Source organism: Siniperca chuatsi, linkage group LG8, assembly GCF_020085105.1.
Source record: "Siniperca chuatsi isolate FFG_IHB_CAS linkage group LG8, ASM2008510v1, whole genome shotgun sequence".
Lineage (NCBI taxonomy): Eukaryota > Metazoa > Chordata > Actinopteri > Centrarchiformes > Sinipercidae > Siniperca > Siniperca chuatsi.
In genome coordinates this window covers 16345959-16363632 of record NC_058049.1, presented here as the reverse complement: position 1 = coordinate 16363632, position 17674 = coordinate 16345959, and the positions used below count along the sequence as shown (strand labels likewise).

At 40.0% G+C, this 17674-nt stretch overlaps 1 protein-coding gene across 4 annotated transcripts; it reads left to right on the top strand.

The window, feature by feature from the left end:
- The first annotated feature begins 8206 nt into the window (after nt 1-8206).
- On the top strand, nt 8207-16587 carry LOC122880047 (eukaryotic peptide chain release factor subunit 1). 4 transcript variants are annotated; one of them, XM_044204771.1, is made up of 12 exons: nt 8207-8360; nt 8741-8851; nt 10702-10877; nt 11541-11680; nt 11830-11968; nt 12136-12326; nt 13480-13609; nt 13726-13899; nt 13998-14062; nt 14149-14296; nt 14436-14528; nt 15844-16587. In XM_044204771.1, exons 2-11 carry the CDS (start codon nt 8766-8768, stop codon nt 14483-14485), a joined length of 1299 nt encoding a protein of 432 aa, XP_044060706.1. In that variant the 5' UTR covers nt 8207-8360; nt 8741-8765; the 3' UTR covers nt 14486-14528; nt 15844-16587. The 4 variants fall into 4 exon arrangements, with proteins under 4 accessions (XP_044060706.1, XP_044060703.1, XP_044060705.1 ...); XM_044204768.1 differs by lacking the exon at nt 14436-14528 and having other exon boundaries at nt 8209-8360; XM_044204770.1 differs by lacking the exon at nt 14436-14528 and having other exon boundaries at nt 8223-8356.
- The last annotated feature ends 1087 nt before the right edge of the window (nt 16588-17674 follow it).

Below are 17674 nucleotides of genomic sequence, written 5' to 3'. Positions count from 1 at the left end.
CTGAGATGCTTGTAATTTTGTTCGTATTGGGGATCTTGAATGATGGAGAAAGTCCAAGACACAGAAAGATTAAAGATACTTTTTTTTCACTAATGTTCAGATGGTCATGTCAAGTTTTACATACATTTTGCACAACAGAAGGTTAATAATTTATCTTGATGGTCATACTGACATTTGTGCTGCTTCAGTCTGTTGCTGCCATCACAGTGCACCATATGGCCTTCTTCGTTTTCTCCAAAGCTCAGGGTGGATGTCTTGACAGAAATATCAAAATGCTGATTACATGACATGTAGCTCAACGCAATGTTGCTACCTACATTTACATTTTACATTGTAAAAAAACTAATTACACCAATTCTAGCTTTTTCCCTCCATGCTCTGGCTGACCTCTTTAAAAACCTTGAAAAAACAGCCCTTTTTATACAGACCTAATGGGAAATGACAGAAACAGTGTTTAGCTGCTGTTGTCAGAAGGAGAACAAGGATTGTTTGGAAGAAGTCTGATGCTTTTTGCCTGTGAGTTTATCTAAACGAGTTCGAAACAAGTGTTTCTCTGAGTCTGCTGTTCCTGATGTGCTAAAAGAATCTTAATCATATTTTCACATGTCGCTCAGGTTGGCAACAACATTTTTCTCTTTAGGTTCTGTTATAGCTAACGATCTTAGCTTAGCTTAGAAGAAGCAGTGAAGCAGTTGTAGAAACCATTGTATTAAGATGGGAATATCTAATGCAGTACACTACTGTTACACCACTCTGATAATCAGCTATCTTACAGGTCATGGTTCATCTTTACCAATGTGTCTGTTGTTAAGTTCACTATGAAGTCATGTGTCTGCTGATAGCAAATACATGTAGATCAGTAGCTCATCATTATTAACACTGGCTGAAAAAGGACTGAAATATTTACTGAGTCGAATTACTCAGCTGTGGATCAGCAGGTAGAGCTGGTCGTCCACTAATCACGGGGGTTGGTTCAATCCCTGGTTTCTCCTGACCACATGTTGAAGTGTCCTTGAGCAAGACACTGAACCCCAAATTGCTCTAAATGTTTTGGGTTTGCGCTGCCATCGGTGTATGAGTGGGTACTTAAATGGTTGAATGAGAGGTCAATTGTAAAGTGCTTTGCAATCCCTACTCAAACAGGAAAATATTGCTTGTTTAGTCAAGTTAGAAGAGTAGCTACAAAAATGGTACATAAATCATGAATAGTTTCTGCTTGTCATAAATTAATTGATTAATTAATCGATTTGGCAACAATTACAACACAAACATTATTGCCATTTAAATATTACAATAGCAGCTTTAGTGATGTTAAAGAAATCTAATTCTCAGTCAGCAGCAAAAAATGAAACACCACTGCCCACCTTCCTATGTACGCTCCTCCCTTTCTTTCCAATCTATCTCATGCTTTTGTCTCCCTCCTGTGGGGCTTCCTCTCTCTTCTTTACTCAATCACCTCCAACCAGGCCTCACTGACAAGGCGCTCCTCTTTCACTGACTGAATTCCATGAATTTCTCTTTTGTATTTTTGAATGTAAGATACTGATCTGCTCATTCAAGAGACAAATACAGCAAATGAGCATAACCTCAATCCTCGCTGTTATATTCCATTTAGTCTTCTCTCAGCTTCACAGTCAGACAGGTCTTCCCTGTTGCCCTCTTATGATGTCGTCAGGGAGCTACCATATGCTGCCTGGCTATTGTCTTACCCTTTGGCTATGAAGTGACGCTGACTGGGGCTGTAGGCACACACGGATGTAAACATTTGCTACACAAATGCAAAAACATATTATGGATCTGTTTTTTTTACAAATGCAAGTCTAAATGGCCACATTTGCAAAAATCTCACTGTACCTAGAGATCTTTGTCTCTCTCCATGTAAGCATAGTGAATATATGTTTCAGTCTTTTTTTTAAACAATTTTGAAATTCTAATGATATGCTGATATTATGAGTTGAAAATGTTTTGGCTTTACTGTGACAGTTTCACAATGTTTTTCTGAATACATATAAGTCTCCCTGCCTGTTCAGTGTCCTCATTTCAGCAACAGCAGTCTACATGTGCCAGCAGCAGACACACATACAGCACAACTGACACTTTTGCATGCACTAAAACAGACTCTCACACACATGTAGGTTGCATGTACTTGAGCACATTCCTGCAGAAACACAGCTGCAGTTTAAAAAGCAAAAAATACAACGCACACAATTATTCATTTATACTAGGGTGAATGTGAGTAATGCATTTATTTTCTTTACTAACAATTTCACTCTGAGATGTATGCATGTCACCTAAATGGCAATGACTTTTGATCATTCCCATCATCATCCTCGAAGTAAGCTCGCCTCACCAGACACGCCTTTGTCCTCATTTAATACGCTGTATTAAATCCATTGTACTGCCCTTTCTGTAGTCAATTTGATTAATGCAGCTCAAAGAAAATCAATTTTCCGCCATCTTTCTCCCCTGTTTCATCCACATCCCATCTTCCTTTCCTTATCAGTCTATCTGTAAGGTTGTCATGGTGGTGGTCATGATTTCAGCTTGGTTTAAAGCTGTGCTGCATGAGCAATGGCATGGATTACTGCATGTACTGGCCTCACTGGTATGAAAACTTGATTTTCCTGGGGAGTGACAACCAAGACTTCAGCATCCACGACAGTAAATGTTTCTGCACTGGTGCTCTATTCTGGTATAGATTCATCTGAAAACAGCACCAAACTAATTTGTAGCAATTTAGCATGACTTACGTGATTCTCTTTTACATTTTCCATCTTTACTAATTGTGCTAAGAGCCAAAGGAGCACAGCCAGCGGATGAAGAACTACAGTTTTTATTTGTGTGGCAGGCGTTGATGAAACAGATGTTCTAGAACAGCTGCATTTGGTACATTTTTGCATACACAAATATGTTATTCTCCATGTGCAAAAGTGTACATTCATTCTCTTTCTCCAATATAGATTGCTGGCAAAAAAGGATGTACCATCAGGCTCTGGGAAAGCAGCAAGATTAATGGAAGCATCTGGTAATCTCTCTTTGGGGAATGATGGGTGGCATCCAGGCTTTATCAGCTGGATGTGTTGACTGCAATACAGCACTATTCTCCAGGCTAACATTGACAGGTAGCATATTGTTTGCTCAAGCAATTCTGCTTTTCTTTTCATATTTATTAGTCTGCATTACAGTAACAGAAAATATGGCAAAAAGAGTTTTAAAATCTAACTTAAACTGCAAATATACACTGAACTCCTCACTCCCTGAGGCGTGAAAGACAATTGGATTATGCCCTAGGTCAGTGAGTGGTGTAGGCAGGCCAGCTGGTCCATATTACCTTTGGGTTTAACCCCTTTCCAATGCATCATTAAGATTGACTGTGTGTCCTGGCCTCTAAATTGAGGTTATTGGTCCTAATCCACTGCGCTGATAAACTCCTAATAGCCTACACTATGTGGACATGCAGCATGTCTCGCCCTATGCCTCAAAAGACCTCATTTATATTTATGACAACCTCGACTCTCCATTCCTGATTAATCCACTTAATATTAGGACGCAGATCCGTAAATCTCCTTCTGCCTCTGTGGAGAGCAGTGAGAGAGACAGGGATGTGAAAAGAATATCAACTCCGAGATTTGCACAAAAAAAACACCCTACACCCAAACACCCTTGCTAATGCAATCCCAAATCTTTGCACTTGTCACAGAACCAAAAACTCACAGTGGTGCAGCAGATGGCTGGCAAACACCAACAGTTGCGCATTCTCATACCCATACAGCATGTCCTAAGAAGATTGGTTTAAGTCATAAGCTATTGAAGTGCTGACGATTATGATCCTCTTTTTCACTGTGGACAGAGAAAGAGAGCCTGAGAGACAAGACACATACTGAGTCACAGATTAGCTAGTCAGCAGAGAATATGTGCTGCTTAATTCCCTCTGAAGAGTTCAAAGGTTTCCTCATCTGTGTTGAGATGAGAGCTGCACTGGCCACACTGAGGAGCAGATGAAGTTTTCATGGGAGGGGAAGCATCAAAGCTTTAACATGTCAGTGACAGCTAGGTTACAAGAGTCAGGGAAACAGGTATCACAGAGCTTTGATTTGTTTAATGTTTAACTCTTTAGTCATTCGTTTTTTTGTGACAGGTCTGGGATGTTGGTCCTCTTTGATATGCAGTCAAGAGGTTTCACAACCTCCATGTCAACGTGTTTATGTATCTCGTAACTGATTACGTAACTGCCTGCCTCTTTCTGGAAGTGTCTGATAGGATGCATCTTCACTCCCTCTGTCTTTTTACCCCACTCAAATTTCTTAGTGATGAAAAGCGAGACTGTGTCCTTGAATACCCCTGTCCCTCCTTCATCCTTCACTCATCCCTCTCTCCCCTCAACTCTACTTAAGCAGATGGCCACAGATGGGAAAACAGAGCTCTGTGAACCTGGTGGCATCTGTTTTGGGTCACACTCTCCATAACTCCCCCACATGCATACCTATGTACACCACACACACACACACAGAGCACTTCCTTTTTATGGCCTGGTCACTATGACAGCACGGACTATTAGTCACTTCTGCTATGGCATCATGACCAGCATAGGTCTCTGTTGATACAATACAGAGCACAGTGTGACATTCTGGGAAGGGCAGCCATATAGGGTACACTTGCACATTTGTTGAACACTCCATGCAGGTGGCTATATGTGAGTAAAGTAAGAATTACATTTAAGTGACTCATAAGTGATGAAGTTGAGTACATGATTGCAATAACTCACCCGTTCCTAGAGCTGTTCTTTAAATTTACAAAGCCACATACAGTGTTAAGAGCCAGATTGATTAATTTAAGGAAGTTCAGCATTCTTTAGAAATGAATTATTAGTTTTGAAGAGACTTCTGACTTCTGAGAGAATTCTGGCATTAAAAGTGATGCACTTAAAACAATAGAAAAGATCTACCTAACAAGTACCAGTATTCAGTAACTATTTAAGAAGTGAAGTGCATATAACAGTCAAAGATTAAACAAGATATATACTTAGAAACATTCTTGTAGATACATGTGCACATTACACATACAGTATCTACACAGAAACAATTAAAAATGACTGGCAGACAATGGCAGTTGTGATCATGGGAAAAAGTTTGAAATATTATTGTTTCAATGTCTATTTGAAGCTCTCTCAAAACTCTTAAAAACTGAATACTAAGATATAACTTGTACAACATCTTTACCTGTCTGTCATAACTGCTGGGATTGTGAGAATATTTGGGCCACAAGCAAAAGAAAGAGGATTGTAACAACTGATATAACCCCTTATGCTTACTGTATTTCTTACTGCTATAATAAGAAATACAGTTTCTTATTTAGCTAAAATGCTGAGGATTCAACAACCTGTCAACCTTCTCTGCTCATCTGAATGTACATGTATGACGATCAGGTGAAATGACGAATAGCGGCCCTGATCAGGACAGCTCCCATCCACAGCACACAGCAAACGTCATCCATTTCCAAGCAGGTCATTACAGCTCTGATGGTCGTCAGATGGTGATGAATTGGCGCTCATACCAGCGCTGGACAATTTTGGAGGCAGTCAGTTGCACAAACTGCTATATTACTTTTTCTGCGTGATGTAACCAACCAGTGAGTGCCAAATCCAGACAGAAGCTCCACTCACCTCCTCCCACTCCCCCATGTCACCAGAGATGGGTAGCCTAATACCACAGGGATGATCCTTGGGCTTGTTGCTTCATGCACAAACAGATGTTGTTCTGATGGAAACAATCATAATTCACTAAAGACACAGACTAATATCCAGCATATGGCAGCCTAATAAAGTCTAACAAACTGCATGCCACAATTAGTACAACAAATACACAACAAGACCTGACTTCTGAGTGTCTCATTGAGCAATACAAAAAAACAGAAGCTCCAGGGATATGATGCTCCTTCATCAACTAATAAAAACAAGTGGGATACTGTGGATGCCATTCATTTGTCCTTTAACCAATGCTGTCATCTAGTGGTCTAAATGTGTATAGGCCCTAATATCCTTTCACTGCTCCAAGTAAAAGGAAAAATGCAGGATGCTTCTGTGTAGATCTTCCATTGAGGACAGAAATACGTCAGACTAAGTGTCTAATATTTTTGCTATTTTTGCTTCTGATTTAGAATATAGCCCACCTTTAACTTACCTACTTAGAAATATAGTGAAAACCAGAAACATTTCAAGAAAAGTGACACATCAGACCTCAAGCCCAAATCAAGTGTCCAAAGACTGAGAGGATGGCAACCACAGCACACATAGCCATATACTTTAAAAATGTACATAAATAGTGAACAGTGAACAGAAACCTTTTTAGGTGAAAACATTTTGTGATGTGAGTTCAAAGTGTGTACTAGTAATGTTTTTTCTATCCCCATTTCTATCTCTCTGAATTTCCCCTCTGGGATCAATAAAGTATTTCTGATTCTCCTGTTAAAAGTACTAAATGTTATTGAGGACAAAAAATTCTAAGAGAAAAAAAGGTCAAACTGATATATTTCTCTAAATATGACCCACCATATCTACAGAATTGCTGACTCGCAGCGCGACCTATAACCCACAATAAGAACCACACTATATTTACGCTGTATTCACTCTGCAATCTTAGGCTTACACATAGCTCACCCAGCACCCCACCCAATAATTTGCATCTTCAACATCCACCTCAACAACAGAATGAAATTGGATTACTGAGCCGCCTGGTTTGAAACTTCTTGCTATATCTATATATATATATATATATATATATATATTTTTAGAAAAGCTTCTATACCACAAGTCACACTAATTGGACAGCTGACCTTTCTCTGATTTGAAATAGCCCACTCAGCAGTTTGGAAGCCACATTGTCGCAACACTCATAGGCTAAAAGGATGGCTGAACCCTGCTGACTTGGATATACAAAGGAAAATACCCATATGTGTAACATTCAAGACACCTGTTGCATCACAAAAAGTGGCAGTTAAACTTGAAATCTGGTTGATGAGGAGGTGAACTGGTACTGAAGACAACAGAAAGGTTTCGGATGTTCATTAGCAATGTCATATATGTACAAAAGTGAATTACTTTGATGACAAAAGGATATTTACTTATAATCCTTTTATGGTACATCTGTGGAGTTAAATCATCATCAACTGACATCTCACCAATAGGCTATTTAGTTTGTATTTAAGAAGAAAATTAATAACCTGTGCCAGTTTTCCCTTCCCCTTTGTTCTTTATTTCCTCTAAAGTATGTGACAACCTGACAAAAGATAGGTCTAGGTCAAAGACAGAGCACATCTCTGCCAGTAGTGTACAGTACGTGGGTGGCTAGCAGAGTTAAGTTTCAAGAAAAGGCATAAGCCATAATGAATAGCACTTTAAAAAGTAACTTCTGCTTTAATGGCTTTTCTTGAATTGCCATGAGACTATCTACTGCTGAATATTTCTGAAAACTCAGCCAGTTAATCCTCCTGCCCTCAGTTTTTTGAAGGCCAAATGATTCTCCCATTGAACAGTGTTTAACCCCATAAGTGTTTGGTTTCTCAAAACTAAAGTTATCAGTATAATTGTACAAAGCAAGGTGAAACTTTTCAATAAGGTGTGGGCTGAAAACAGTGAACCTATCGTTTAAGCACCCCAGTCTGACAGATAAATGTTATACAATGCATGGTTCTGTAATGTAATTTTGACAGGTAGTCTAAAACCTAGGATTATAATAATGTTCTTTAACAGTCGAACATGTGGAACAACAGCTGTTGTGCTTGTTTCTGGTTGAAAAGTAGAATTTATCTGGCAATCATGTTTTCAAAGTGACCAAAAAGTTTCACTCTTAAGACTAAATATTTATGGGAAGCTCTCAGCATAATAGTAGGCTATAGTAGGCTAATAACAATGTAATACGTAGGCTATAAAGGACATCAGCAAGAAGACACGGGAAGAAGTAGGCTTTATTAGCTAACAGTACAAACGCTAACAGAAGCAAAGGCATGGTAACCTGTTAATTCAAAAGGAGTCCTTAAGTGACATCACATTAACTACAAATTCCATGATCCCCACTTACGGACGCCCACCAAGCTTCGTCTACGGTAATAGCTTCCGTCCAATCGTTGTTTGGATTTTTATGATTGACGTACTAGCCAAGCGCTGTCATTGGTTTCTATGTGGTTTCCAGGAAGTGAACGCCACAGTTCTAACCACCTCCTACATGTGAGCACCATCGATAGCACCACGCGCGGCGTGTGGAGGAGAGAGAAACCGGTCGGGAAGGCAACGTCACTCCTCGGACCACCGACTCGACGTATCGCAGCGGATAGTTAGCGGAGCGGAGCGGCGTTGTCCGAGGCAGGTACCGTACCGGTTCCGTTTATGCCGATGTATATTCAACGTCTGAAAAGCTGACAATTGGTTTCCAGGAAAACGGGGGAAAGTAGGTCGTATTAGATAAGAACAGGGTGGACGCTAGGGCCTGGCAGACTGTAGGCCTGTTGTTCTCCGCGCACTCTACTGACGGAGACAGCCCGGGTAGGGTCTTTTCCTCACGGTCAGTCCAGCTGCCAATACTGGTCAGGTGCCTTAACGGACACCGCGCCACTAGTTTGGAGAGGTACCTAGTTCAGATAGTTAGGACGAATATTTTGTCAGCCTAATAAGACTGTGAAGATCGGTCAATCTGGTTACTGGGCGGTTCACCGCATATGTTTTGCTCTTTTTTTCACGTCTTTTCAGGTGCTGAAGCGATTACAGCAGAAAGATGGCGGACGACCCCAGCGCGGCGGACAGGAACGTGGAGATTTGGAAAATCAAGAAGCTGATCAAAAGTTTGGAAGCTGCTCGTGGGTAAGGGATCGATTTGAGCTGTGTATCGATGCAGTGGCCGGGCCAACTATACTAGGGTTTATAGCTTCGGGTGATGGTGTGAAAGTTGACCGCCGCAACAGCTGGAGATCGGATAAGTGGGGCCGAATTTGGGAGTGGTTAGCTTAGCATAGCTAACTTACCTTACCGTAGCTTTTGCGACTAGCTTGCTAATTGCTAAGCGCTAACTGCTGTCGCATTCAGCCTGTCTGGAGGTTGGAAACATTGTGTTAATATGGAGGAATATGTGTTTTGATATGTCTACGTGTATGTGTTACGGGTGATATTGCGTTGAATGTTGCTTCCAGTCTCACAAAGGGTAACGTTATAACGTTAAAGCTGATAACGGTAATGTTAGCAGTGTTGCTAATGAGACCCGCTAAGAGACGTCATCTCTGGATAGAGGCCGCCATGGGTGTCTGTAACAAGAAAGCACGTTGATGGAAAGGAAGGCCGGCTAGCTTACAGTTCTTCCACATGCTCCGTTAAAATCAATCCACAACTTCAAATTATGTTTGCCTGGCCTTTTTATATGTATATTATATGACAGGGCTTCTTTATTCCCTCAAGAGTCCACTAAGTCAGTTGCCTCATGGCAGCCGAGCAGCTCGGCGTTACGTTAAAGCTTTACCGGCTACAAAATGGTCAGCTGAAAAGAACTCCAGATCAGTTGTTTACCGGTAGGGACACTGTGGTCTTCCTGAATTATAAAACACGACATGTGAAATGTGGGTGTTGTTTTAGCTTGTTCTGCGACAACTTGCTGCTTAGTGCTGCGCAGAATGTGCTGTCCTGTGCTCCACCGCCTGCCATGTCACACACACAGTTGACCATTTGCCCTATATTCATCCAGCTGCAGCTACCTGCCCGTGTGTGTGTGTGTGTGTGTGTGTGTGTGTGTGTGCAGTGTCAGCCTGTACTGGTTTGTCTTTGTCTCTTGATAGATAGTGAATAGAGATACAGTGTGGAGCAGTGGAACTGAAACTCAGTCCTCTGCTTCAAGGGCAGAGATTGTATACTGTGCAACTGAAAGCCCACCCTGTTTGTCCCTCAACCTTTCAGTCCTTGTCAAGGTGATATTTTGCAAGGGAAGGTTGTGTGTTTACAAAGTGAGATGAGAGTAAGAGGTGGAGTTATCTTGAAAGTAATAAAATGAACAGGTCAAAGTTGCTGTTCCAAATAACCAAAGTTGAATATAGTTAGTGTGGATAACACCTATCATGATATATATGGATTACTTTGTTGTGGTGTTTAGTAGAGCCCAACCGAAAAATTCTCAGATTACCGATATGGCGGCCGATATAGTGAATTTTTGAGCTGAAAATAGACTCTTTCTATGTGGATTATGCACTGATTTTGCCCCAATACGACTATGCAAAGATACTAAGCAACTTACTGTGAAGACACCGGTTGATTCTGTCCGCGCCACCGTCTGCTCAGCTGTGATGCACTCTGTTACATGTGCTGCAGACAGTGCTGACTGAGAGTATTGTAAACAATGGAGTTGCTGCACGCTCTGCTGGACAAACTACGTGATGACACCATTTCTAAATCACCCCATACACCGTTTTCTGCATTATGTTATGTAAAAAAAACAAACAAAAACGTTTTCATATTGGTGCATATCGGAAAACATATACGCCAATCTGTGATAGGCCCATATCAGGCCTGATAAATTGATCTAGCTCTAGTGTTTAGCTTGTTACACTCTAGTAGTAGTAAAGGACTAATGTTTATAGTGTGTAGTTAAACACTGCATTCCATAGCATCTTGTGTGTATATATGCCTAAGTGTTTATGTAAGCACTAATGTTAATTCCTTTCTCTCTATAGTAATGGCACCAGTATGATCTCACTGATCATCCCTCCCAAGGACCAGATATCCAGAGTGGCTAAGATGTTGGCCGATGAGTTTGGCACTGCTTCCAACATCAAGAGCCGAGTCAATAGGCTCTCTGTACTCGGGGCCATCACCTCTGTACAGCAAAGACTAAAACTCTACAACAAGGGTATGTGTTACAATGAAAATCCAAATAAAACCTTGCTGACTTACATGTGGAATTTTGTTTTACCCTCATGTTCACAGTAAAGGCCAGATAGATAGTCAGATGTTACTGATGCAAAGATATTATTTAATTTGACTCATCGGTAACAGAAGGTTGCATCTGGTTTTTGTGCTTGTGGACAGTAAAGTCCAGATTTATAAACATGAACAGGTTTTCAGTTACAGTAGGTCTAGGTTGAATGGAAAATTGTATAAATGTAATTGTCCAACATCTTTCCCAACATTTTTCTCCTTGCAGCTTGTGACCAGCTAGTTATATTTATTTATTTATTTAACTGACATAAGATGTGGTGGTTATATCATTGCAAAGTAGGTAGCTTATAAGCATGGGAGAAGGGTGTGTATTACCCATGTGTGTTACCCATCAGTACAGTGTCAGTGCATACATCATATCTTATATTATAATAGAACAGCAATCCAGGGAAAACACATTTTTATCACAGAATGTCTTGGCTTTTCAGAACATAAAGAGCAACATGTGCAGTGGCATATTTGAGAACTTGATGATGCTAGCCACTCATCCAGAAACTGTACATTGTTTATGCATCTGTATAAAAAACCTGATATGTGTCTAATTTACTGGCGTGTGATTTTTCTCTCTTGCCAGTGCCACCCAATGGTTTGGTGGTGTACTGTGGCACCATTGTGACAGAGGAAGGCAAGGAGAAGAAAGTCAATATCGACTTTGAGCCTTTTAAGCCAATCAACACCTCCCTGTATCTCTGCGACAACAAGTTCCACACCGAGGTGAGAGCTTTTGCTTGGTTTCTGTGTCTGTAAATAATATTTTACTTGTAGAGAAGAGTCTTGGGACATAACCTTTTCTTTTGGTATCCATATTGCACTTTCTGTCACATTCTCATCATCCATTCTTCGCTCACCTCCCCCTAACACAGGCATTGACAGCCCTGCTCTCTGACGACAGTAAGTTTGGCTTTATTGTGATCGACGGTAGTGGGGCACTGTTTGGCACACTGCAGGGCAACACCAGGGAGGTGCTACACAAGTTCACTGTGGACCTACCCAAGAAACACGGTACTGACCCACAATGCTCACACAACGCTGAACCTTTGATATTTTCAACTACACAGCAGGGATCATTAGAGAATTGATTAAAAAAATTTTCCCGATTTATATTTCTTGGTTTTGCTCGTAAAGAAACATTCTAAAGATTGTGTTTCTAATCTTTATCTTTCTTTCAGGCAGAGGAGGACAGTCTGCTCTGCGTTTTGCTCGTCTGAGAATGGAGAAGAGACACAACTATGTGAGAAAAGTGGCTGAGACAGCTGTCCAGCTCTTTGTGTCCAACGACAAAGTTAATGTGGCAGGAATGGTCTTAGCTGGCTCTGCCGACTTCAAGACCGAGCTCAGCCAGTCTGACATGTTCGACCCAGTAAGTCTGTGTCTTGTGTGTGTGTTTAAAAAGCAGTACAAATTAAGTATTTACTATGTAATATATCAATAATTGTCTTTCCAAACAATTCAGGAACTAGACTACTAAGCAATTTAGAATCTCAGTTTAATTTCTTACACTGTGGGGAATAGATACCCAAAAAAGACTGAGATTGATTTGTTCCCTTTTTTTAAAGCGGCAAATGCACAACATATACAAATAAATAGATACAAAATTAAATCAACTAAGATGTTTAGTCAAGACACCTCAATTGACCTTATAACCATAATATTGTGATTTAGAAAACAAACATACTCATTAGATGTACGATAGTAATAAATAAATATTATGAAGGCCCTCGTAAAAACACGATATTGTATTAATTTAGCTTAGTGTAAATAATTACGTAGGTTCTGCATCCTATAGGTAAAGGTCTGCCAAATTCTCTTTGTATTGTTGGTAAATATAGTGGGATTAACTGGGTGTTTCTCGCACTTACAGCAGTTTATTTGAAATGCTAGGTCTTTTAAACTTTGTATACTGAATACAAAAATATCATAATGAAGAGTACCTTCGTCAACCCTCTTTTAAAACCCTCTTCACATTGCAAAATCATTTACACTGCGCCATTTAGTGCAATCTGCAATTAGCTCTTGTCTCTGGGTTGACTTACACCACAATACACGCCAATATTAGTTAACTTTACATGCATTATTAAGCAAGACACCTTATATTGTAAAGGACAAAATATAAAGTATATTGGTTAAAGGACACAGTATTTACATGAGCAACAACAAACATGTTTGACAATGATCTGCATATCCCAGACATGATTGGGAGCTTAGGTCGGCAGCTCTTGGGGTGCACTAACCCTCAAGCAATGGCAGTCTTAACACTGGTAACCTTTTAAGTGAGCTTTCCACAGATAGCCTGCCACAGCTCTAGTGGGAACAAAACCTGCAGCATAATGTGTCATTGTTGTCAGCATATTTCTGTTGATAGTCTGTCTCCCATGTTGGGGACTACGGTGAAAATACCAAGACTTAGTTCTATAGCTGCCAGGTTTGGAGGAAAAAGTTAAATGGCTATTCATATCAAGTATGCTTCAAATTATATCAGTGTGTTTAACATATGTGTGTTTGTTTTTTGACAGAGGTTACAGGCCAAGGTTCTGAAGCTGGTGGACATCTCCTATGGAGGAGAGAATGGTTTCAACCAGGCTATTGAGCTCTCAGCAGAGGTTCTCTCTAATGTCAAGTTTATCCAGGAGAAGAAGCTCATAGGTGAGTCTTCTTATTGACACATTGGAACAACTTTTTTGGTGTCTCCAGTAACAGCTAAAGGAAACAAAAGCTTTTGTTGTGGTAAAGATTTTCCTAATGGTTGTTCTTTTCTCTAGGGCGGTACTTTGATGAGATCAGTCAGGACACAGGGAAGTACTGTTTTGGTGTGGAGGACACACTCAAAGCCCTGGAAATGGGAGCAGTGGAGATCCTCATAGTGTACGAGAACTTAGACACCATGCGGTACATTCTACGTGTGCATGGGGCAGAGAGCAACGGAGCAGAGAATGGTACACAAACCACAAATATCACATCTACTGTTGCTGAGAAACAAAGTAATAAATATATTATGATGCTATAATCTTCATGTCTCTTTTTTGATTTTTAGATGAGAAGACTTTGTACTTAACGCCAGAGCAGGAGAAAGACAAGTCTCACTTCACAGACAAGGAGGTGAGCACTATAAAGAAAGGACAGATCCCTGTGATTTAAGTCAGACCCATCATGCCATGTGTTCCTGACTCTGATTGTGTTTCTAGACGGGGCAGGAACATGAGCTGATCGAGAGCATGCCACTCCTGGAATGGTTTGCCAACAACTACAAGAAATTTGGAGCCACGCTGGAGATAGTCACAGACAAGAGCCAGGAAGGATCCCAGTTCGTCAAGGGCTTTGGAGGCATTGGGGGTGAGCGCACTGTTGTTTACATAGGGTTTACGACACTGGAATTGTGCATTTGTACAACATCAAGTTAGGAAGAATGGCGGACATGTGTAGCTCAGTGGTTATTTCATTCATGAAGTTTTTTCTGTGGCTTCATGAGCAGATGCTGCTCTTCAACTAGAGGGGGCAGGTTCAAGTCTCCCTGTATGCTGAAGTGCTCCACCGTGCTGAAGTGTCCATGGGCAGAATATAAAGGGTACCTTAGAAAGGCTTTCTTTTTTCCATTGTAACCTGGGATAGTGTAGGAAACAAAATAAGCCTCTCCATAATCGGCCACATATCAGCTTTGTCACACTGAAAACAAGAGTATCTTTTCAGGAAATATGTTGTATGTCACACTGCAGACACCATATACAAGCTGCTCACCCTAAATTCATTTTATGCTGAGATCAGAAACAATTAAGACATTGATGGCCACGGCTATATGATTGCAAGAATGTCACAGGCTAATAATAATCATCGGCTTAACTCCATGAACTGAAGACTATAAACTATACTTATATAATTCTGCTTAAAAGATGCCATTTCAGACCACTTCTAGGAACAAACTGTTGTTGACACATAACCCTGGCTACAGCAGAGTGAAGTAATAGACTCCTGCACTTTAACTAGATAGGTTACTTGTTATTGGGACACTTCATAGGGATTTTGATACAGTAGAGGGACATACTGTTCCACTTCTGTTCTCCTTTTTTTTCTCCTCCTTGATTCTCTTTCCTCCTGTCCTTTGGCCACCCTCTGAGTTTTTTCTGACACATGTGGTGGACTGGGAGGTAAAGAAATTAGGCATTGTGAAGGCAAATTAAAAGCATCCTGAATTCCTCAGGTTACTGTGCTGTATTTGCACTATATCTTGTCCTCTTTTGAGGACAGGAGGGCACTAGAAATTCCTTATGTGATCACTTCCATTCCAAGTGTTTGAATGTTGTGTCAAACACTTGTTTATCCTAAAGAGTGTGTGTAATTCATCTTGCCAAGCGCTCAGTGTTGTAACTTTGAACAATAGTGCCATGATAAAGTATTCAAAATATAATACATTTAATATGGTGTCCTGCTACAGGTAAGGCCTTTTCATACTGCTGTGTTATTGTCCAGTAGACATCATTAGTATGACAGAGGCTTTAATCATGCTAAATCTTTGAATCCTTTCTTTGTGAACAGGTGTGATGCAGAATGTTTAGCAGGATAATTGTGGAATCGTTGAGGGTCTAAAATGTACAGCTGGTGATGGCAAGTCACATTAATTTAATGGCAGTACATTTTTTTTTAAATAAACAAGTAAATACAAGTTCCCTGTACATTTCCTCCTCAACCTACAAGTAAATTTCATATTGGTTTTCCGTAAGTAACAGTTAAAAAATTCATGTTTTTTTAGATACAAATAGCTAATGGGGATCAGGTTATCCTAATACAAAATCTTCCTTTAATGCTGCCACAATCTAACCAAACATGACTGAAGCTTGCCAGCCATCATATTACTCCTGTTAATCTATAATTTTTGTGTTCCTCAGGTATCTTGCGGTACAGGGTGGATTTCCAGGGCATGGAGTACCAAGGAGAGGACGATGAGTTCTTTGATTTGGATGACTACTAGGTAGTCGGGGACTGATATTGGGAGAAAAAAGAAAAGCAAAGGAATGAATGAAGAAATAAGGAAAGAAAAATGCCACCTCTCTTGCAGCAAGTGAGAGGTGCAACCGTGTTGACCATATATATGACAGACACACCTTCCAATTTACCTGTTGCATACACAAACTTGCACATACATTTCATCTGTACACACAAAGTACATCACACAAGATGAAGAGGAGTGAGATTTTCTTTCATCCAGAGAGGGAGAAAGCCCTTCCTGAATAAATCCCTGCCTTAGAGTGCTGGTTCCTTCCCCTAGTTGGATTGGACTCGACTCATTTTTGTTCTTTTTTTCCTCCTCCCCTCCATTTTGAACGAACACAACAGCAAGTTCCCAGATTCCTCTTTGCCCCTAACCCGGTCTGAAGATGAACTTTGGACTCACTCCTCACATATAGAAAATATATTTTCCTTTCTTGCCTCATCATGTCCCTACCCTCTCTCTCCTCCCTTCAATGCTTTCTCTCTCTTCCTTTTTTTTTTTTTTTTTTTTTTTTTTTTTGCATTTCATTTTTTTACTGGTAACTGCTGCTGTTGTATTTTATGAGAGTGGGGGATTTTTTTTACCTGGGTTTCTGTAGAGAAAGGGGGACAAAGTATTAAATTTGAACTGCTGAAAACCATTGCTACCTCCTCATCTGCTGTGGTCTCAATCCTATGCTGTGCGTGTCCTGTTCCTGGAAAGGCTGACCATTTCTCTGCTTTCCTGACTTTAAATGAATATATTGGGATAGTCCTGTGTGAGTGATGAGTATGCATGACTGCTTTTAGGGATTTGGTTATCTACTTGGTTCATCAGGAAAATTTTAAATTGCAGAAAGGTATCAGATCTCTTGCATATTCATTAGTGTCCCCCTTGATATAAGATGTGTTCAGATAAAATTTAATTACCAGATTTTCAAGAATCTGAATCTCAATTACAAGTTTCCACCTAATGACATTTGATTGCATTTGTAAATTAATCTTTGACAGCTTCATGTAATCAGAAATCCATTCAAAATCTGAATCAAATCTGATACAATTTTAAATGTGATTCATTGGCCATCTAGAAAAGTTAGATGGCATTTGTTTTCCTCTTTTAGGGAAATAAGCTAAAAGATAAGGGTGAGTTTTCATTCATAATGCTTTGTAGAAAAATGGTGAAGATATAACTACCCAAGGAGCTGTTAATGCATGGTTTTGTTAAATACACCAAACACACATCCATTCTTTCTTTAAAAAAAAATAAAAACACATTGATTCACAGGACAAGCTAAGGAAGTAAAACTATTAAGGAGCTTGTTTTTATGAATTCACAGAGTAGGCATAGTTTTAAAAATTAAACAAAACATCCTGCATCCTACAGCATTGAAATCTGTCCTGTGAAGATAATAGTAATAATAATAATAGACTTGAGGGTGTGAGTAATTCAAACATGCACTCAACATGCAATTGACTGTCAACCGTATTTCTTAATTGCCTGTGGGATTTGTAGGGAAGCATCAACAAAGATGAACTAAGGTAAAGTAAGACGGTAACTGAAGTTGTGCCTGGTTTTCTGGATTATTTTGTTGAATAAAGCCTGGAACAGGCTTTCTTACATCAGTCCATTTTCATGCAGTTCCATGTTTTATTCTGCAAAGTTATCCAGTAAACTCAGTGACCCTGCCTTTTGCAAGAGGACCCTGGTATAACTATTATGTCACTTTATCCGTCTCCTTAACCATACGT

Coding starts and splice junctions, on each gene's coding strand:
- LOC122880047 (XM_044204768.1), top strand. CDS start 8,766: ATGGCGGACGACCCCAGCGCGGCGGACAGGAACGTGGAGATTTGGAAA. Junction 8,852..10,701: donor AGTTTGGAAGCTGCTCGTGG/GTAAGGGATCGA, acceptor TTCTCTCTATAG/TAATGGCACCAGTATGATCT. Junction 14,297..15,843: donor GGGCTTTGGAGGCATTGGGG/GTGAGCGCACTG, acceptor TGTGTTCCTCAG/GTATCTTGCGGTACAGGGTG.